The 23,931-nt window shown below is 41.6% G+C and overlaps 1 protein-coding gene across 9 annotated transcripts in view; it reads left to right on the forward strand.

The window, feature by feature from the left end:
* MAGI2 (membrane associated guanylate kinase, WW and PDZ domain containing 2) overlaps window positions 1-23,931 on the forward strand; it is a 1,049,810-nt gene that overhangs the window by 898,939 nt on the left and 126,940 nt on the right. For all 9 annotated transcript variants that reach the window (XM_088468806.1, XM_088468807.1, XM_088468811.1 and 6 more), the window contains one exon: window positions 1,257-1,898. In XM_088468806.1, the coding sequence (XP_088324932.1) occupies window positions 1,257-1,898 (642 nt within the window). The remainder of the gene's footprint in view (window positions 1-1,256; window positions 1,899-23,931) is intronic.

Genomic DNA, 23,931 nt, shown 5'->3' on the forward strand with positions numbered 1-23,931 from the left:
TAAAAGCTGGAGTAGGGTGATGCAGTGGGTGCTTTTTACATTGTGATTGTCTTTTGCAGACAATTAACGTTGCAGACTGAGTGTGATATGGTGTAAAATTGAACTCCATCTGCTTTTAGTTTTATAAAATAAATACGTACGTCCAGAAAATTTCCTCCCGTTCAAGATGTCATTGCATCTTAGGTTTCGTGCTAGACATAATGGCAGTATGGGAAGAGGGACTTTACTTCATATCAAAAACATTTCCAAATGTTTTGATTCAATATACTTGTCTTATATATTTTTATATTGCAGCTCAGCTTTACTTAACATAGGTTTGACACAAGTAAAGGATAATGCCACTTAACTTATTTTAAAAGGGACGTTACCAGCCCCTAATTCTATTTCTCTGTGCTGTGGGGTCTCTAGACAAAATAGGACCTTCATCTAGAAGGATCTCATCTGCTGACTAGACTGCGACCTGCTGATTTTTTTATACATCCACCCCTTGCTGCGTCATTGCACTAATCCTTTGCCCCAACATGTTGGCATTTCAAAGTCTCAGTTCTAATAATAATGTATTTGGGATTTTCATACAAAATCAGTGTGCAGGGTTGGCATAATGGGGTGGCATGGAGACACAATAGATGTGAAAGGTTGCAGCTTAGTTCACAAATCAGGTCATCCTTGATGAAGGCCCAATTTATGAAGGCAGAGGGAGATAGTCCAAAAGGAAGGACACTCGCCAAACTGTAAACGATGTCGGTAAGAATTTATAATTTTTATAAAATAAAAAGTATAATAAGCCTTTCAGGTAAAGATAAATTGATCCAGACAGATCATAAGAGTCATAATCTGGTATCCTATCCAATACATTGAATATTGCCAAGTAAAGAGAAAATCAGCTGGTATGAGATATAATGCAAAACTACCCAATCTATATTCATTTTCAAATACTATAAAGCAACTTTCCTATGTCCCATATAAGAAAGTAAGCTTTGTATTTTTCTGGTCAGAAAGTAGAATATCGAGGCAAAGTTGATTTCTCTGCTTTCTGCCTCTATACTGATAATAGGCAATGTCCTTTCCAAGGTTATTTCTTGATTTCTGACAATTTTAGATACACTTTTCTTATGTTTCCTTTGTTTCAACCTTTTTCCTTTTGCATACTGAGAGTGTAGACAAAGGTATTTCTCTTAAAATATGAGAGTAATTTCCTGTGTGTGAACGGTAACCGAAGGTATTTAATTTTGTCAATCGTTTTCTTCTCTTTATAGGTGATGTCATTGTCTATATTAATGAAGTATGTGTCCTTGGGCACACACATGCAGATGTGGTCAAACTCTTCCAGTCAGTTCCCATTGGTCAGAGTGTCAACTTGGTGCTATGTCGAGGATATCCCTTGCCCTACGATCCTGAAGATCCTGCAAGCAGCTTGGTTTCTCCTATGGCAGTAATAGAAAGGCCTCCAGTGGTGGTAAATGGAAGAAATAACTATGAAACCTATTTGGAATACATTTCTAGGACGTCTCAATCTGTTCCAGATGTAGCAGAAAGAACATTGCCTTCTTTGCACTCCATCCCAGCAGATAGTCAGCTTGAAAATACATTTCCACCACCTCCACCTGCACATGATGATGATGTATCTATGGCTTCTTCTGGAGCCACCCAAGCAGAACTCATGACCTTAACCATTGTGAAAGGGGCACAGGGCTTTGGCTTCACAATAGCAGACAGTCCAACAGGACAAAGAGTGAAGCAAATTCTAGACGTTCAGGGATGCCCTGGTTTATTTGAAGGGGACCTAATAGTCGAGATCAACCAGCAGAATGTACAGAGCTTGAACCATTTAGAAGTAGTGGAGTTACTTAAAGAATGTCCTGTGGGAAATGAAACTTCTTTGGTAATTCATAGAGGAGGTAAGTCGAAAAAAATGTTAAATATGTGTAATCCTCTATAAATGACAGTACAGAAGTGGTAATGATTTAATATTTCTTATACAGTATATAGCTGCAGTAGAAGTATTGTTGACTGTATTATACTATTAATGTAAATTAATAGTACAGTGTATATTAATTACTTAACACTGAAGATCACCTTGTCCTTGTAAATCTCAATGGTTATGTGATAGTGGCAGCAGAGGTCTCCTAAGCACAGTTATTTTTGCTGAATTTCACCATTAATTAATTCATTCAGTCCAAATAAAATAAGAGTCGGAAGATGGGAGCAGGATAATCTGGTGAAATTGGTCATTTCCGAATGTATGCAAGAAGTCCTAATATGCTCCTCAAATACATAAATACAAATTTCTATCAAATTAACATATGTTACAGTGTAAAAATAAGTTACTGATGCTCACTTACTGATCCGATGTCCTGGGTATCCCAAAACACAGGATTACTGTGTAATTTGACCACTAATGGATCGCAGACTATATTTGACCGTTCAGCAATGAACCAAGTGGCAGAGATACTCCTGGTGTCAGTGGGATCTGTTAGGGTCATCTTTCCTGATAGTGGCTGCAGCATATGAGGCCGGCTTTTCAGTAGTGCATCTGTCTGATGTTAGGTCCTCCTCACTAGGAAATGCATTGCTTTATGTATAAGGAAACACTATATGTTAAGTAGTGACCAGGTAATTTCTGTTCTAATTATACATCAAGATAAATCGTTACATTAAGTACGCTTCTTGCAACGTGTAAATTTTCCATCTGTTACTGTATGATTTTAAATATAATTTTTCATGGTGAATTAAAAGATCAAAGTAATGTTGAACCTATTAAAATGTAATTTCCCACTAATTTGTAATATTGTATTTCTGACTAATCTGGTAATCAGAGTAATTATAAAAATTTAGTCTCTGACAGAAACCTGATCTTCAGCAAAGATACTGTATGCCTAGAAATCCAAAATAGATTCTTTATTTCTGAATGAGGTCATTAGATAAGCAGCATTGCATATTTATACATGGGAAAAAATACAATCCGGACTTGCACTGCTGCACAAGCAGCACTCTCCTGGACATCCCAGAAGAATTGGCAAACATGTTCTTACCTTAGCAGATGGGAGGTGGGTTCTTCAGACTGGGAGCGTTGTGCATGGCTTTCACATCATAGCCGTGTGCCGTACTGCCAGACTAACACGGACACATGTAAATAGTTGCCAGCTGCTACTTGTTCCTGTCAGCAGCAGTACTCTTAGTGGAGGCTTTAAAAACACAATATTAGTCATTTTAGACGTGCCCTATGTATCCGCGTATATACAACTACTTGTGTCTGTGGGCCTATGAAGATCGATCTTTGCAATATCAACATGTTAAGACACCAGGGAGCTACATGCCCATTTAGAGACACCACTCAACAGGCTGAAATCTAACAACACTATAAGTAACCTCAGCTTTTCAAAGTAGATTGAGTTATTCTTTATATTACGTGAGAAATTAAATATTACTTGCCTACTCTCTTGAAATGTCCGGGAGATATCAAAATTTCTGGTAGTCCCCCAGATCCTGAAAGAGAAAGCGATTCTCCCGCATCATACCCATTTTCTAGTGTAATGGGCAGGATGGGGAGCATAATGCTGGGAATTGCAGGTCCATGGGGAAGGGGCAGGACCATTATGATGCGATTCTATGAGAATTGCATTATTCTGGCCATGCCCTTCTTCATAGAGTCTTAATTTGTGGCATTATGCAGGGCCGCAACTAGGGGGGCTAGTGGGGCACATCCCCGGGCAAAAAATATAAGGGTGGGCGCGCATGTCACCGAGGGGGGCCCATTGGATACAGGTGTGGATTTGAAGCCACACACCCACACCTGCAGCCAGCCGCCCACAGCCCTGAGACATGGCACCCTCCGCCGTCATTGTGGCGCCGGGCGGGAGCCAATCGGAGCTTGCGGACCGACAGCCAGTCAGCAGTGGCTGGCGTTCCGCGAGCTCCAATTGGCTTGTGACCAACGCCACATTAGAATGACGGTGGCAGGCGCTGTCTCTCCCTCAAGAAAGGACTGCAGGCGGCTGGCTGTGGGGCTGGCATGCAACTTCAAATCTACACCCGCCGAGGGGGATCAGGTGAGAGGCTGCTGGTTGGGGTTCAATAATGGTGTGAGGGGCATTACTGTGTGTGCCATAATGATGTGAGGGGCATTACTGTGTGGCATAATGTATAAGGGGCATTACTGTCTGTGGCATTACGTATATAAGGGGCATTACCGCATGCAGCATTATGTATAAGTGGCATTACTGTACGTGGCATATTGGGGTAAGGGGTATTACTGTACGTGGCATAATGGGGGTCAAATAACTGCCTTGATCCGGGTGATAAAACTCCTATTTTCTGCCCTGCATTATAGTACAAGTGACTCAGGGCCTAATGATAAGCTGCATCTCCCCTTCGTGTTACTCCTGGAGGGGAGAAATCAAATGTAAGACAAATATTAAATAAATTAGACCTAAAATCCCAAACATTTGTTTTCCAGTTTAGTATAGTTTGTGTGGCTTGCACTTACCTATTTTTTGTTTAACTACATATTTTATTTTTGATTTCTAAAATAAAGAAAGTAATGAATTGCATTTGGTGACTAAATTCTTTCAGTGACAATTTAGCTTACTGGGGAATATTGGGTTACAGTGTCAGACTGGGGCATTAAGGGCCCACCAGGGAATGCAATGGTAGGGGTCCAAGCTTAAGGGGTGTGGCTAGCCACCAGAGGGGTGTGACCAGCCAAAACAGATGATCTTTGCCAAACATTAGAGAGGACATGCAAAAAACAGGACCTTTTTTTTTATAAAAGAGGGGACAGGGGTGTGTCAGCACCACCCACTTTGATTGGCAGGAGGACTAATCTTGTTGCAGTTTCCTCAGGCAGAGGGGGCCCACCGGGGATTTCCCCTGTGGGCCAGTCCAACCTTGTTGGGTTGTGGCATGGAGTTTGAGGGCAGTGTAACTTTGGCTCATGTAAATTTGATGTAGGAAGTGAAGTAATAGACTTATCTAATATACTTACCAGAGTATAATAATGGCGAAAGTGGCCTAGTAGTCTAGTAGTGCATTCTTTTTACAAAACAAGTAGTCAAATTATTGGTACTTCCTATATTGTTATAAGGGTGCATTGCTGGACTCTACACAAGAGATGCAAAGAAACATTCATCTGTAATATCACCAGGGGCCAGAGAAAGCAGGTATGGATACTGGTTGTTTATATTCGTCACATACTTTCCTACTCTCCTGGTATGTCCGGGAGCTGCACAGATTTCAGGGGAGCTCTAATGAACTTCCGATACAGTATGCCAGCCTTCTGGATCCATTCACTTCTCCAGAGAAATGGGCGGTCTGGTTGCTCTATGACGCAATTCACTGTGAATTATGATGATACAGCCCATCCCACTTCACAATACCAAAATCATGGTACTGTACAACATGGGGCGTGGCCACAATTACATGATATACTTGGCCTACAGCAACTCCCGGGGGGCAAGTATGATTTAGCATGTTCCTAGCTCACGGTGTTTTAACAGATGAAGTAACCCTGTAAATGCTCCTGATGCCTCCATCTTTCTGTCAAAATGCAGAAAGATGGCACATATGCAGTAGGGAGCAAAGACTCAGGTATTGTGCAAGAGTCTTTGCTGCCTGTTGTGCCAACGCATACAACACCTAATGATGGCACCTCTAGGAGCACTTATAGGGGATCCTGCCACATGTATGTACTGACTGATATCTTATGGGTCCTGTGTTCACCATACACCCGGCACCAGGGACAGACTGGGGCTGTAATTTGGCCTCGGCATCCCATATGATGAGCACACACAAAAAAAGGGAGTGAACATGTCTTTTGGGGTGTGTCATGGCACGGCCCTGTTTGTACATGCTTTTGGGGCGGCTGGACGGGCCCATCAGGCCTTCGGTCCTTCTGGCAGATGGCCAGTACCTGCCATGCACTTATTATAGATAATGAAGAAATAGAAAAACTTTAATTACTCCAGAAATCTTTTTAAAGATGAGCAATAATGATTTGCTCTTTTCCTAGGTGATAGGGCGGTATATAGTCAGGAAGCCGGCGGGAAAAAATGCCAAAAAACTGTGTAGTGATCTTTGCAAATTGAAAATGAAATGTAATCCTGTTGTGATTTTACTAATTGTTCTTAAGAAAAAATGAAACGTATTGACAGTTCTACAGTACAGATGGCTAATAAGAAGTAAGCACATTTCCATGGAAATTAACCAAAAATTGGTAGACAGCCATTTGCTTAATTTCCCAGCTGTTAGAATAACTTTTTTTTTATTATTATTAATGCTTTTTTTCTGTGAAAATGGGTTAATAACACAAAAAATAATTTTGATGTTATATTAATGAGTTAGTTAGTTGGACAGACATTACATGTTTTTTATTATTTACTTTAATAGATCAAAACGGAGCATAGCATTTTACCTCTGTCTACAAGTTGTATCGTGGTATGCCAAACACTTCCAAAGACCATTATCTTACTCCTAGATGATGGAGTATTTAAAGTCTGCAGATCCTAACAGTTACTGTATGTGTCTCATTGTATATACATGTCTTTATACTTGTGGGAATTATTGTCTGAATCAAGTATTTATAAATCTTAAAAAAAAAATTCTAATTCTTTATTTGAATGGTCAGTCGAAATGGGTGTAAATACAGAAAAAAATGGGTAACAAGAGCCCAATACAGAGCAAATTTTAAATGCGGTAATGAGCAAATAAACAACAACCACAGTTAGGCGACTGATGAAAGGGGGAGGAGTAAACAAGGCGGTCTGGGTAAGAGGAGATGAGGAGGGAGGGGGGACACAACAGAATATCATAAGGGTATATACACAATAAGCATTCATAAATAGGAGAAAACAAAAGCATAGGGGGTGAAAACAAAAAATTGAAGTGGAAACGTCAGTCGCTGCCCATGGGTCCATTTATGAGGTTAGCACTCAAGAGGAAGGGAGTGGGGACTATGCTCACCAAACAATCTGGGAGCCCAAACTTTCGTAAAAACATGTCCTCGATCATGGAGGTAATAAGTTATTTCCTCCATGGCTGCAACATGCTAGATCTGGTTCTTAAGTGTCGAGAAAAATGGGGGAGAGGTCTTTTTCCAGTTTAGAGCAATCAGGGATTTCACCGCTGCCAAAATGTGGACTGCCAATTTCTTGGAAAATTTTCAGATGTCCGGAGGTGGGTAGCACAATAAAAATATCCAGGGATCCTTTGGTATCTGAGCCTCCAGGAGGTATTTCAAGAGACTGTGCACCAAACCCCAGAAGGGAACAATAATTGGACAGGTCCACCATATATGGATCATAGTAACCATGTAGCCACAACTCCGCCAACAATTGGGTGAAGAGGACAGGAACATTTTATTAAGTCTCTGGGTATAATACCAGTGATAATAAATTGTGTATGCAGTCTTCTATTTTGGTTGCAGTAGAGCTTTTGGCTATTCCCAGTTTCATGTCGTCCCAGACCTCATCATCTGGAGGAGGTCCAAGTTCCCGCTCCCAAGCAATTTCATGGGGTCTTAGAGAGGGGAGGGTAGTGTCAAAAAGGAGAGCATAAAGCTGGGAAATTAAATCCTTCGATAAGGGGTGATATTTACAGAGACTCTTACAAGTGGTAAGGGCTCGGAGAACAGAGAGTGCAGGTAAGAAGTGTTAAAAATTGGCGAATTTGAAAGAATTCAAAAGGGTTAAGCATCTGTGATGGGGTTTTCTGTTGTAGTGCTGACAGGGATAACAATTGGTCTTGGTCAGAAAAATCAGCAGGGTGTCTAAACCCTATGCTAGTCCAATTATGGAACCTCATGGTAGAGGATCCTGGAGGGAACAGGGGATTGTGCCAGATAGAGGTCGTTGGGGAGGTAAGATTCAATTTATGAGAGAGCAGACCCAGATTTTGATATTTAATTTAATAGTGGGTAGCAGTTTGGAAGCAGGGGGCTGGTGTGCGAGGATAGGCCACATAGGGGGCTCAAATCTAGCAGATTAACATAGGCTACTTCAATGTCAAGCCAGGTAGTAGAGCCTGGGGAGAGTAGGAAGCAATAATATGGGAGAAATGGGTGGCCAGGTAGTAGAGATTGACGTCAGGAAGACCTCTACCACCTCCTGGCACCGACCTCTCCAGGACATTAACTGCAATTTGTGGGGGTCTGTAATTCCAAATAAAGCAGGCAAGGGCTTTTTGAACATTATTTAGCACATTTTCACGAAAGAGAGAATCATAGTGGGAGGTCAGGTAAATCCCCAGGTACTTGATATTTTTAGATTGACATTTGAAGTTAAAATTAGTTTTGAGGCTTTCAGCATCCTGAACAGGAACATGGAGCAACATATCCTCTGACTTGGAATAGTTAATCTTATAGACTGAGATAGTGCTATAGGACCGAAGGACAGAAAAAAGGTTGGGAAGAGAAACCGCCAGTTGGGTCAAGGATAAGAGAATATGCCCACTCGCACCCCCTGGATATCAGGATGGGACCTAGTTTGAGAATTGAGTGATTCAATTATAAGGGCAAATACCAGGGTGCAACCCTGCCTTGTACCATTACTGATGCGGACTCTCTTGTGTTCTCACAGATGACCTAGGGCCAAGTGGGAGCTATTTGAGTTACTGGCAGCAAGCTTGTTGTCTCCTGACTATTTTGTTATTTCCCCTTGAGGTTATCAAGGAATGCCATGTGATGTTTCTATTTATTAAATACTGACTGTATATACCATTATGACACTATGATTGGTTTGGATATGGTATGAATATTACTCCACTTGATATTTCGCCAGGTGTCGATTCAACAAATCTATATACGCTATCAACTTTGAATTGTTAGAAATTAGAGCTTACTGCTCTGCTTACGCAACTATTTGCTCTTTACTGTTAGCTGATTATATATCTATAAGAAGTTGTCCATCTTGTCTTACTGTATGTATGTACCAAATATATGTGTATGTCTAGTTATACCAATTAGAATAATATAAGCCATTTCTTCCATTTGCATTTATACTCACTACTTTCCAAAGTAGCCTATGTAGGGCATGTATTTTACGTTTTTTGTTATTGATTAAGTTACGTATTAATTTTGTACAATACCCAAGAGTGCTCACAACAGAGTTTTTCCTTTTCTGTTTGTTCTTGTTCATGATTATGACTCTAGTGAGCACCACCACTGCCCCAATACATTCATTCTAGATGTGTTCTAGTTTATTATTAGTATAGTGGTCCTACTATCCTAATTCTTTCTCAATAGTCTGTGCGACGATATTCCCCTTTTCCCCTTTCCCTGTCTTCGTTTCAAAGTACCAACCAATCCGCTCCTAACTGTCATTTTTTTAAACACAACCTGTAAAGTGACAGGAGCAGATTGGTTGGTACTTTATCTCTCACAATTTTATCTCTCTCCAAGCTTTGATGAATACCCCTCTAAGTTCCTTCTGTATTAGTTACCCGGCATAGCAGTGCAGCAGTGAATGGATGCAACATTCGATAGGAGCATTGGGAGAAGGGAAAGAGATGGGGAGGAGGTCACATTGGAAGTGCTGTAAACACTCAGTGATGTGGGATTATGCCCCCTTTTCATGTCTGTGTTTGTCCCAATTCCAGAGCCTAAAAGGTTTGGAAGTATGAATTTAGCTAATTTTATGAATAGTGGAACTTATATTACATTACACATAAACTGCTGTACTATTAATTAAAAGCCTGCAAGTTTGTACTATATCCAAGCTTTGTACATCTTTACTGGTCACCACTGCTTATTAAATAGTGCCCTAATTACTGTACATTGATACAATACAATCTTCGCTGGTATCCCAGTGAAATATCACCAGCATTTCTTTTTGGTAAGATTAGCCATTTCCGTTTATGTACAATACACTGGTAGTTTCTCTGTTTAGTATAAAACATGATCATTTCAAGCATATATACAGGTACTATTCTGTAAACTCCCAAAGATGAATTATATTTAAAAGAAAAATACACATAATAAAATCCTATTAATTTTTACAGCTACCGGGCTGAATGCCTGAAAAGCTGTAACATGTTTCAAGAGGGACCTTTCTATTTGAAAATCGCAATTAGTACAGTACATTATTTTTAGACTTTTTTTTTCTAAAATCAGAGAGAGTCTCTGACATTCCTAATTATAAAAACCATAATAAGAATAAGATTTATTAGCAGAATGAAAAGGATACCTGAACAAAATGAGCTGGAGAACAACCATACAATACTCTCCTAACCTTTACTAAAAGGCTTTACAGATCTTTTGATAAGAATATTCTGCAAGTCATTAGTGCCTCTCTGATTAGGAATACAAATTTCAGTGTCAGCAAAACCATTTTCTGGAAGAAAAAAAATAGCTGTGGCCAATACGTTTCTTCTGTTTTTGTTGGTTCCACTAGTCTTAAATGTAATTTGTGACTAATTATTTTGTCCTATGTGTGTACAGGATAGCAGGCAGCAGTGAGGTAACAGGGCTCAAATGCATCACTACGTTGTGCAGTGGGGGCGGGGCTGGCACCATCAGGAAGTGCATTGCTGACTGGAGCGTCCTGAGGATGCTCTGAGCAGCTGTACAGGCTCTATGGTGCCTGTCTGGAGCATTTAAAGGAACTCTACTAGCAAGAAGCAAGAACCGTCTATGCAACAGCAGCTAGTCGCACACCCCTAGTTACGGCCCTGGTAGACAGGAATGAATGATATAATATGAGCTGTAGGCAGGGCCGGATTAAGCATACTTGCCTACTTTTGAAAAAGCATTTCAGGGAAATTGTGAAAGCAGCACCTATAAACGCAGTGGTAAATTGGGCGTGTACTGCTACTTCTGAGAGGCGTGTCATAAAACTTACTAAAGGTGCATATCCACTAGGCGATAGATGAACAACAGTACGATTACAACATTGTAATCGTACAGTCGTTCCTCATCCTGTATAGTGCCCTCCCTGAGCGATATGCCGTTCAGTGTAGGCACCCTCCCTCATCCCCGAACATGCACAATCTGTCGTTATCGGCAGATTGACCAGCATGTTCAGGCGATGATTGATGTCGATAATGACCAGCGGGAGCGCGCATCCCTGGTCGTTTTTGACATTTTGATGCCGATTCTTGAACGATTAATGAGCGATTGAACGATAACGATGTTATCGTTCAATCGCTAATTTTAATCGCCTAGTGGATACGCAGCATTGCATGTAAATGAGCCCCAAAGCAGTTAGTAAGATCTACTTGTTGGTGAAAACGCACTGATACTGTTTAGAAAATAGATGTAGCCATAGGGATCATTCTGGGTTAAAACCAACGCAGAGAAATTATACTAATGATCCCATTTGAATGTATATATCTCTGTTGTTGTTTTTTTTAATATAACTGCTTCATAAAGGGTGTAAGATGAAATCAGGGAGATTGCTAGACTCTTCAGGGAGTCAGGGAGATTGCTACTAATTCAGGGAGTCTCCCTGACAATCAGGGAGAGTTGGCAAGTATGGGCTTAGGGGTAGGGTCATGGTTGCCGACTTTCTGTCTGCCCCTTCCGAGAGGGAGCTGCCAGATCGGCAGGGCAGGGGGAGCGTGGGCGGCACAAGGGGGCGCGGCCGGGCAGATGACTGTCAGTTGTGGTTGGGGCCCCACCCCCGCTGCACAATGCCGATATTAGGCATTGTGAAGCAGGGGGCAGGTCCAAAATGAAGCGATTCGGCATGAGTCGCGTCACCACCCCCCCTCCGCTGGGGCTTCACAGGTAATTGCGGGTAGATCGGGGGGGAGGGCAGCCTTTCCAGGGGGCCGGGAGAGGCACACGATTTTCGGGAGGCTCCCGGCCAGGTAGGCAAGTATGGGTAGGGTTAGCCTACTTACAGATAGGCTGGGGCGTATCTATAATGGGTGCAGGGTGTGTGGGGCACACCGCATACCCTGCACCCATATTTTTAATACTTACCTCTTCGGAGTCCTACAGCGGTGGTATCAGTGCAGTAAAAATCCCCTGGAAAATATCCGCCGCGGCCATTGTCCCGGAGTTTTGTGCATGAACAGTAGGGAAATTGCTTGGAAAATGGCGCGGAAGCATGCGCAGCACAAACTAGTGCCCAGAGTTTACTGCTGCAGTGCTGCCGGCCGCTGGAGACAGTGGAGGAAGCCCTGGACGGAGATTGCACATGGGCCCCTCCTCTCTTAATACGCCCCTGCCGTTAGGTGTTGGCATTGTAACCCAGTCAGGATGCCATCATCGGTATACTGAGCGCCGGCCTCCCATACCCAACCCGCTGCAACATTTCTGTACGTCTTTTTAGGCGCCACCCCATTACTTCCCAGTCACCATCCAGGAACATTTCTGCTGCCATGCGTCCAAATCCGTACTGCGACTTTGTATGTACAAAATCGAAAATGCATGCTCTGTGCAACTCAGGCACATAAGGAAAACATTGCTCCACTGCTTTCAACAATATTGTTGCATCCCACCCCGAATAAGGCCAATATTATGCTACACATATATGCATACTTGCCTACTTTTGAAAAATACTTTCAGGGAGATTGCAGCAGAATGTGCGGCGCCTGGTCCAAAAGGGCATGTCTAGTTCCACCTATGGGCGTATATATTCCTATTAACTGAGACCCTAGCTCTCCCACTGACATTAATATATATCTGCCCTGCCACATTCACATTACTAGATGCCCTACACACACACACATTATTAGATGCCCTACACACACATTACTAGATGCCCTACACACACACACACACACACACACATTACTAGTTGCCCTACACACACACACACACATTCACATTACTAGATGCCCTACACACACACACACATTAGTGCACTCACCTTGGGACCGGGCACTTCTCCTTCTCCAGCCTCTCCACCGAGCTCCCAGACCCAGCCACCACTGAACAGTGCTCTCTCCACCAGACCAGAGCTTCTCTCTTCATCGGGTCAGCTCCTCTTCCACCAGGTCTCAGTCCCCGCGGCTCTCCTGTGCAGGTAGGAGAGGGATTCGCTGCTACGGCAACTGCCGCTGGAGACAGACACTGTGGTGTGTGGTCTGTCTCCATGCGGCTTCTCACAGGTGTCCAACACTTGCGCTGCTATCCCGATTAGTGCAGCACTGCTGATCAGTGCAGCGCTGCTACCAGGCTCCGTCCGCCACTGCTGTCGTGCCCAAGCTCACTGTGTGTGCACATCTGAATAGCGCCGGCCACCGCTACCCACAACCCCGCGGTGGCCAGCCTTCAGGTAAGCTGGCGTCACGCGTCGTGACGTCATGACGTCCCCCGCAGGCCGCACCCCCTGACATTTCCGAAATCTTGCATGCGCAGTTCAATGGCTCCCGAAAACCGGGAGTTGAGGTACACTTTGCGGGGGAGCGGGAGGCTTCATTAAAAACCGGGAGCCTCCCGCTAAAATCGGGAGGGTAGGCAACTCTGGGATTAAGGCTTGTGGGGGCCCCAGGGCAACTAAATTGTGGTGGCCCCCTTCAAACCACATGGAGCCCTCCCTTTCTCTTCCCCCTAGCCACCCTGAGGCTACCACCCTCCTACCCCAAAACCACAGAGAGCCTATTGCTCCGCCGCTGACTTACCTGTGTGACGGCGTGCGGGTATCACCTCCCGGCAGAGCTGCTCCTTAGTCCTCTCATCAGCGTAACGGACGTAATGTGTTACGTGACGCCGATAAGAGGACTCAGGAGCCACTCTGCGCTGTATGCAGCAGCACTGACTGTGCTGCTGCATGCAGTAGCATCGGATCGTGGCAGTGATCCTCAATCCGGGAACAGGTGCCACTGGACACCTGTTCTCGGCAGGGTCACACTGACCCTGTGTGGGGGCCCCTCCGTGTGTAGGGGCTCAGGGATGACTGCCCCTGTCTCCCCCCGCCCTTAATCCGGGCCTAGCTGTAGGAACTGTGTGGCATAATTTTAACTGGGGGCACTATAATGTTGTATAATGTGAACTCTGCACTATATTGTATCATAATAAAAACTGTGGGCTCTGCATTGTGGCACTATATGAGCTAGGTGGACCATGTGGCATTGTGTGAACTATGGGCATTATAATAAGGCATAATATCATACTGTAGGGGGCATTGTGTGGTCTAATGTGAATTAGAGCTTTACAATGCGGTGGCATTACTTTGGAGCATAAAATGAACACCCACTGCATTTACAAAGCTGCAAATTTATATTTTGTGGCACCTTTTTGTACACAGTTGTGCCAGGTATTACAGTGTGTGCATGGATAGCATAGATGATAACAATTAAAGGAGTATAAAAGATAATCTGAGATGTTTGACTTAGGAACAGCTAAGCACACTTATGCACCTTGCATTGCTCTTACATGCACAAACAGTATTTAATTTTGTAGGATATGATTCAAAAGGAAAAGAGTGCATTCATGTTGTGTTCACTGGGTAGTAGTTGTGGCTGCAAATGTTTCCAATCCTATGACATTTAAGCTCAAGTAAGTGAAACTGTGCTATGGACTATACTATAAAGTTGGGTACACACTGACAGATATATTGGCTGATCAATACCAGTGTATTTGGTGCCCGTCAGTCAGTGTGTACCAGCGAAAACGTCTGTGAACAACATTGATAAAAGACAGATGCCAAATATATCTGTCCATCTGCAAGTGTGTACGGGCGATGAGCCGACCACCCGTACACATGCAGCTGCAGGGAGGGGTCCGGGACACGCCCCAGACCCTCCCCTAGGCCAACGGGACCCGTGGCTGCCTGGAAGATGATGATCGTTCAGTGTATATGAACAACCATCATCTACAGATATTATTTGATAAACAATGTATCCTATTTGTTTTCCTTAGCCTAAAACCTTGTCTAAAATCTATTTGCTGTATGATTAAAGGATACTGTATTTAAACCTCTATACGCTCCTGCCTATACCTTCTAAATCCTGCCTATACCTTCTAGAATTTACTCTATTTGCGTATGCAGTCATACAGTAAATAAATGCCTTCAGACTTTGAGAAATGTCTTTCCAACGCACAAAGGTTATTATTCAACATAAAAACAGTAGGTTACACGCTGTGATCTAAAGACAATTTAGCACAAAGAAATCATACAGACCCAAGGTACAGTTATACATGCGCACTCGGACCAGTTACCGGCATCAACAAGAAACCTCCATCATCAGCAAGAAGACTCCAGATTGGAGTCGGTACACACATTTATACCCTTACAGGGATAAGCAACACAATAGGCAAGTTTGGCATGGTTCCATTGGTTTCCAGTCACGGTGCTTCTGTTACAGGACATTTAACAGGTTGATTCAAATGGACACAGGTCAGCCTCCGACAGCCTTTTGTCTCCTTTTTCCCGCCGCATGCAAATCTAAGCTGCTAACATTACAAAGTACATTTTAGTGTTTTAACTCTCTACAGTCCATAAGTTGAGAATGCATGTTGTGATCTTCTCACCGATGACACCGGACAGCTGTTGAGATAGTTGTAGATCAGTACAACACCAAACACTGTTTGCTTATCATGTACTAAACCTTAGATATCAAAATAGTCTTTATTTCACAACATTAATAATAAATGAATAACCCTTGTATATTACACTTTGAAGCTATGGAACCTTTTATGTGAGTGTGCAGTGTGTAAGTATGAGGGGTTTGGGAAAAGACGCTAGGACTTTTGACTTAGGGAAGATGCGTACGCATGAAGCTATTAAACAGCGTTCGCATGCAAGATTTTATGCATTCGCTAATGTGCGTCGTGTTAACAGCGCAACGTTGTGTATTTAATGTGTGTATGAGGTATGGTGAAATATGCGATCGCATGATGCTAATAATAGCATCGCCGTATGTAATTAAGTGTGAGTTTCTCACACTTGAGTTGCAAATGGCGCTGGGCGGCCATTTGCAAAATGGCGTCGTGCAGATCTCATTTTTAAGATGGCATCTTGTGGCCATTCGTAAGATGGCGTCGTTCCAATCTAATTTTAAACTGATTCTGTCTCAGCCAATTATCCAGCTTCGGCAGATTAAATTCACAAAGGTCCACAATCCACAACAAAAGTATAGTAATCACCGCTGACTGTAATAGGAACAGTTGTTCTGAAGCTAATTGTCCAATATAACATAAAGTTGTTTTTATTTTTTCTATTTTCAGCCTCTGTCCCTATATGTCCTTTTGGTTTTGTAACACATTGATTCAGATAAAGTATTCTATAAAGAAGACTACAGTTGTATCATTGCAATAAAATCTGAGTTCACCTCTAAAGGATAATAGTCTGTGCCCTAATACGCTCAAGTATATTAATAATGTATTTTTTTTAGTGTGATTCATATTCAGTATGAGTATTCGATATACTGTGTCTTAAGATTCCTGTTCAAAGTTCTATCAAATGTCAAGATTGATGCTATCCAATTGTGCATATTAGGTCTCTTACACTATTGTCCTCTGGAGAAATGAATATAGTTCCTGAGAAATTAGGAGCCCAGAAATCTGTGATGATGAATTCTATTTAAATGCATACCATTCTTCAGGGTATGTTTAATGAGATTTGATGATTCAGTTTGATGATTCAGTAAATTCCATTTATTCCATCCTAATTAGGCCTATCTGGAATATGTAACAATGTGGACAGTTTTAGTACTTTAGACTTTAAGAAACTGCACATATGTATACTGTGAGCCAAGAGCCCACCTTGATATGTTTGCTATGTAATCCTCCACTTATTAAATGGAACTTATTACACAATTAATTTCTTTCTTAATTTTTATAAGTATTGTTTAATTAAACAACCAGGATTATTTGCATGGCATATATAATTTATTTAATTACATTCTTTGCTACTTTTCCTGTGATAGTGTGATTGTTTGCTTTCCAGAAGCACGTAAAATAAGAAAATGTTTTACCACCCATTGCTATTTATCAAATGTGGCAGAATTATTATACTTATGAGAAAGCTAGTGCACAACCCAAATGTCACACTTGCTGCATCTTTTTATTAGATTTTCCTCACCATTCCGGACTCTGCAAATGAGAGGAAAAGTCTGACATGCAATAAGTAGCAATATTAGTCATCAGACCTAAATGCTCTGACTTTAAGGTATAATTTCACATAAAACTAAATGGCAAAGATAGATGTTGTGGTTCTGACCAAAACTGCTGGTGACCTTAACATAAAAAGAAAACAGCCACTATAAGCATTTTAAAGGTTACACAATATCTTGTGCATTCATCCCTGTCAGCAGTTCAGTAGAGAGAGTCAGAGAGGTTGAGTGTTACTCTGACCCATACGTCTCAAGCAGCGGAACTCGATTTCTGTGTCTCAATTGTCTGTTTTTAATGAAAAGCCTAAGAAACAGAAAGCAGCATTGCCAGCTGTATCTTGTAATCTGCTACAATGAAAACATTTAACTGTTAAATGGGAACTAAATTAAATGTAAATGTTAGCTGTTATAGCTAATTTTAGTCCATTAAAAGTATATGGTTGTACAGTGTAAAAGGGATATGTTCAGTATCCCGGCACCTGTCAGAATCCCAACGCCGGCATCCTGAAGGCAAGTAGCGGGGTTGTGGGGAGGGTTAGGCACTAGGGGGGAGTGTTAGGGTTAGGCACTGGGGGGAGTGTTAGGTTTAGGGTGCGGGGAGGGGGAGGTTAGGTTTAGGCATCGGGGAGGGAAGGTTAGGGTTGGGATAGGGGCATGGGTTAAGATACCTACTGACAGGTGTCTGTATCCTAACCCTATCTGGATGCTGGCATCTGTATTTTGACCGCCGGGATCTCAAGCGTCGGCATCCTGTACCCATCCCGTTTAAAACCCAGGTAATGCATAACATCTAAAAGGTTTGTTTTACTTTCACTTTTGAAGAAATAAATTACTTGTAAGTCTTATTTATGGTCAAGAAATAATGTAATAGGTCTGGTAAATATAAATGTGTGGTTTCTTAGATAAAATGTAATATGTGTATATATAATATTATATAACAAAAATATTGCCCTTGTCGTCCGCCAACAGAGGCAGCTACACCTCCAGGAAGATCCTTTGTTAGCAGAATCCTAAACAAATATCACTCCAAAACAACACCAAAAAGGTGCTTCAACAATAGTACATTACAAAGCTGATTAATTGTAGTCCAGTATGTTCATCAGTATGTCCATTAGTGAAACAATGACAGACCCAGGTGTCTCTTGGGGGGACACATAGCAGCCCGCCAATGCGACGCCCAATAGTGCTGATGAACAATATATCGGGCGGGCGGTACACACTGCACGATCCAGTGAACGACCGCCTGATATATATTTTTCACCGGAACTATTGACCTTGCTGGTGTTGACAGCTGGGTCACTCCATTGACCATGCATGCAGGCCGATGAAACTATCTTGACAAATGACCCACAGGGTGCATAGTGGGTACACACTAGACGATGTACCCGATATGTCAGCCTGATCCATGGGATTGTACAACATATCGTCTAGTGTATACCCGGCTTAAATGTTGTTTATTCTTCCTTTTTGAGGCACCAGAGATTTTCTTAGATAATGAGTTGGAAATGTGTTCTGGAATTATTCCCACTCACCAAAAATCGCCCAAAAAGAAGGCTAATGACCACTCATTAGTTGAAATCAGAATCTTTAATTCTTAATAAAATAAGTGTAAAGATCATTATAAAATCTCTTACATGATTTGATAAAAAGGTGTCATAGTAACGCCACCTTAGAAAAGGTGGAATTAGTTCCTGCCAAAACCCTTCTGGGTGTGAGCTCGATAACAGGAACTTCAACGGCAGTTAGGTACGGCACCAAAACCCTACGTGCTTCGTCCCTTAAAGGGACTTCTTCAGGGGTAAATACGTAAATATCTCAAAAATAAAATTAATTGAAACAATTTATCAAAAATTTGTCTCAAGGTTGTGTTCTTTGAAGACGTTGTAACTGGAAAACTTGTCAAAGTTAATTAAACCTAGGGCAACAAGAATGTCAGCCAGCCTTAATGATATCGCTACACTGCAGCTGTCTGACAAGCTTGTTACCCCCATTATGTGAGTGTCCAACTCTATGGACAGAATTTAAAAAAAACAAAAATATATATATATATATATATATATATATATATATTATATTAGTCAAAGATGTGTAAAGCAGGCACTCCAAGTCACATAAATGTCTATAATGGCCACGGTGCTCATCTCAAATAGGTAAATATACAATGCTCCAGTATATATATGTTTTCGCTAGAAGGATCTGTCCATACAGGGAAGAAAAAGGAGATGTGGTTATGGCTGCCCAGTGGATTCAAGGTAGGACTGAGGCAGACAAGTTTGCATACAGCCTAGGTGGGCTGTGGGAGACTGTCAGGCTGCATGTGGAATCAGTCTGAGGACTGAGGTAGCCAAAAAGTCCAGTGTGCCAAGCCAGGCCAGTAGGAGGCCATATCCAGACCTGCAGGTGACGGGCAGGACCACCAAAGACTGAGACTGCATTATGTTTGCAAACTAGCCGCCTATTATAGAGGGGGCCAAATAGTGCCCTGAATGGGGGCTAGGCTTTTGTCATTTTGTTCCTTTATGCTGACAGTAAAGCACCACTTATTGTCATGTTAACCCGCAAAGCTGCGTGTGGACCCTTATTATGTACCCAGACACTGCACCATTGACCCACCTACCAATCTAATTACACCAGATAGATAGATAGATAGAGATACAGCCAGGTCCATAAATATTGGGACATTGACAGAATTTTCATATTTTGGCCTCTATTCACCACCACAATGACTTTGAAATGAAACAAACAAGATGTGCTTTAACTGCAGACTTTCAGATTTAATTTGAGGGTAATTACATCCAAATCAGGTGAACGGTGTAGGAATTACAACGGTTTCTATATGTGCCTCCCACTTTTTAAGGGGTCAAAAGTAATGGGACAAACTAAACAATCCTAAATCTAACTTTCACTTTTTAATACTTTGTTGCAAATCCTTTGCAGGCAATTACAGCCTAAAGTCTGGAACGCATAGACATCACCAGACGCTGGGTTTCATCCCTGGTGATGCTCTGCCAGGCCTCTACTGCAAATGTCTTCAGTTCCTGCTTGTTCTTGGGGCATTTTCCCTTCAGTTTTGTCTTCATCAAGTGAAATGCATGCTCAATCAGATTCAGGTCAGGGGATTGACTTGGCCATTGCATAACATTCCACTTTTTAGCCTTAAAAAACTCTTTGGTTGCTTTTGCAGTATGCTTCGGGTCATTGTCCATCTGCACTGTGAAGCGCCGTCCAATGAGTTCTGAAGTATTTGACTGAATATGAGCATATAATATTGCCCGAAACACATCAGAATTCATTCTGCTGCTTTTGTCAGCAGTCACATCATCAATAAATACAAGGGAACCAGTTCCATTGGCAGCCATACATGCCCACGCCATGACACTACCACCACCATGCTTCACTGATGAGGTGGTATGTTTTGGATCATGAGCAGTTCCTTTTCTTCTCTTCTCTTCCCATCACTCTGGTACAAGTTGATCTTTGTCTCATCTGTCCATAGGATGTTGTTCCAGAAATGTAATGGCTTTTTTTAGATATTGTTTGGCAAACTCTAATCTGGTCTTCCTGTTTTTGTGGCTCACCAATGGTTTGCATCTTGTGGTGAACCCTCTATATTCACTCTTGTGAAGTCTTCTCTTGATTGTTGACTTTGACACATATACATCTACCTCCTGGAGAGTGTTCTTGATTTGGCCAACTGTTGTGAAGGGGTTTTTCTTCACCAGGGAAATAATTCTTTTGTCATCCACCACAGTTGTTTTCCGTGGTCTTCCAGGTCTTTTGGTGTTGCGGTGCGTTCTTTCTTTTTAAGAATGTTCCAAACAGTTGATTTGGCCACACCTAGTGTTTTTGCTATCTCTCTGATGGGTTTGTTTTGATTTTCCAGCCTAATGATGGCTTGCTTCACTGATAGTGACAGCTCTTTGGATCTCATATTGAGAGTTGATAGCAACTGATTCCAAATGCAAATGTCACACCTAGAATCAACTCCAGACCTTTTACCTGCTTAATTGATAGTGAAATAACGAGGTAATAGCTCACACCTGTCCATGAAATCGCTTTTGAGTTGATAGTCCCATTACTTTTGGGCCCTTAAAAAGTGGGAGGCACATATTGAAACTGTTGTAATTCCTACACCGTTCACCCGATTTGGATGTAATTACCCTCAAATTAAATCTGAAAGTCTGCAGTTAAAGCACATCTTGTTTGTTTCATTTCAAAACCATTGTGGTGGTGAATAGAGGCCAAAATCTGAAAATTCTGTCAATGTCCCAATATTTATGGACCTGACTGTGTGTATGTGTGTGTATATATATATATATATATATATATATATATATATATATATACAGAAAACTCAGCACTCACCATTGTTAAATGACTCACAATAATAAGTAAATAATGGGGTTTTGGTTCATGGATTGATCAATGCATTTAAGTCTGCAGCCCTCATCACGGGACCCCATTTCTCTGCAGGTCCTACACTATATATCATACTTATGGAACCCTGGTAGCTGCTATCACAGAGTTTAAACTGAAAAAAAATGTTAACTGGTTTAAATCTTACCTGCCACTTATGGCTTTTAAAGGCAAGACAGTCACCAAACATAGCTTCTATCATACTACCAAAAACACAGCTGACACAGGTTAATATAAATGAGCTTGCACAGGGGTGCATGAGACAGCTGTGATCACAAAAAGGCTAATTAAAAATTAGCCAAATAAACAAAGTCAGAAATCCACTGCACTCGCCACTCCCAGATCTGGGGTGCAAACTAGCACTCGCCATTCCCAGGACTGGGGTGCAAGTGGCTTGTGACCACATTGCTTAAATAAATAAAAACAGAAAACTCAGCACTCACCATTGTTAAATCACTCACAATAATACATAAATAATGGGGTTTTGGTTCATGGATTGATCAATGCATTTAAGTCTGCAGCCCTCATCACGGGACCCCATTTCTCTGCAGGTCCTACACTATATATCATACTTATGGAGACCTGGTAGCTGCTATCACAGAGTTAAAACTGAAAAAATGTTAACTGGTTTAAAGCTTACCTGCCATTTATGGATTTTAAAGGCAAGACAGTCACCAAAAATAGCTTCTATCATACTACCAATTAAAAATTATCCAAATAAACAAAGTCAAAATCCACTGCACTCGCCACTCCCAGATATGGGGTGCAAACCTGCACTCGCCATTCCCAGGACCTGCAGAGAAATGGGGTCCCGTGATGAGGGCTGCAGGCTTAAATGCATTGATCAATCCATGAACCAAAACCCCATTAGTTATTTATTATTGTGAGTGATTTAACAATGGTGAGTGCTGAGTTTTCTGTTTTTATTTATTTAAGCAATGTGGTCACAAGTCACTTGCACCCCAGTCCTGGGAATGGCGAGTGCAGGTTTGCACTCCAGATCTGGGAGTGGCGAGTGCAGTGGATTTCTGACTTTGTATCTATATATATATAAATTACTGCATCGTGGGCTGATGGAGAATGTGCCCCATAATGCAATAAAATGCTGTTTTTAGTATTTTGTCAAAGTGGATTTTAGTTTATTAGCTTTTTATTAAATATTTATATCACCAGACCATCTCTCTGTTTGGCGATTACATTTTTATAGTTATCAATCATTTTTTGTTATGTATGCTTCTATGACCCTGAGAAGAAATAAAATTTATCAGTAGAAACACAAGTACAAAAAAAGAAGATAATAAAACTGCAGTCCACCTTTCAAGGTCAAAGAGTAAAATTCAGAGAGTTGCCAGGCAGGGGTTTTAAGTTTTTTTTCAAGAAGCGGGAGAAGGGTAGAGAGGGTGACAGAAGTGAGATAGGGAGGGGGGGGTAGAGCCCAGGGGAATGGGGGGGGATGGATTGTTTGGTGTCTATAGAGGTATAATGGATTGAATCTAAAGAAAAAGTTATGGAAACATTGTGGTGAGTTTCCAATGGCTCCTGGGCCTTTATCAACAACTTTGCCAAACTACAAATAACTGCAGTATATATTCAATGCGGTGGGATTACCATAAATGGTTGACCAAATCTTAAATAGGAGGACTTCTAGTCAGCCACATATTTACCGGTAGCAGTTAAGTTAACGTCGCAAATGAGTTTGGATTGATGTTTAGTCATGGCTGGGGGAGTCAAGGGCAACCGTTAGTATGTATGAGATAATGGAAGATTTATTGAAAGAATGGAGAGCGACCAACCAATAACTTGTTAACTGAGGGCAAACCCAGCAGATATGTAAGAAGGTGACGCTCTCTCCAATATCTGTCCGTGGAGCCAAAACACATATTGCTTAGTTCAGGAGGGACCTATTACAAAATCTCCAACCACACTTCTCAGTCAATAGATTCACCAGCATCTGTCTACAAAGCCTATTCATGGTGATCAATGGTTGACTTATATTTACCAATTTGTGCAGACATTTATGCAATATATATTGCATTAAAAGATCATTTGCAAATAATATATATATATATTTCTTCTGCAGAACAGTTCAATAACGGTGCTTGTTAGCTGCTTGCCTTCTGTAGTAAATGTGTCGGAACTAGAGAACAGAGGGAAAAAAGTATTTTCCAATTCACTTCATGAAGCTCAGCCGGGTTCTCCTGTAAATAAGTGTGTGTAGACAATATACATGGTATTAGCAAGTACACAATGGTGTTTTTTATGTATCAGTGTTGTGTTACATCAGAGCTGAGTTTACCACTCGGGGAATGCATTATATCTTGTGTTTTAAATTTCAATATCATCTATAGCGCCCATTGTCTGTTCAGCAGTTGCTATGCATTTTGTGTATATCGTAGGTGCTTTCTTCATACTTCATAGGGATCAATGGTGTGTACTCTAAATACTAGTTATTCAATATTCAGATAACATATAGACAAGTCAAACATACCTATACTGCATTGGTGCAGAATTTGGATAGGG

This window comes from Taudactylus pleione, unplaced genomic scaffold (genome assembly GCF_031769625.1).
Source record: "Taudactylus pleione unplaced genomic scaffold, aTauple2 ptg000086l, whole genome shotgun sequence".
In the NCBI taxonomy this organism is placed as follows: domain Eukaryota; kingdom Metazoa; phylum Chordata; class Amphibia; order Anura; family Myobatrachidae; genus Taudactylus; species Taudactylus pleione.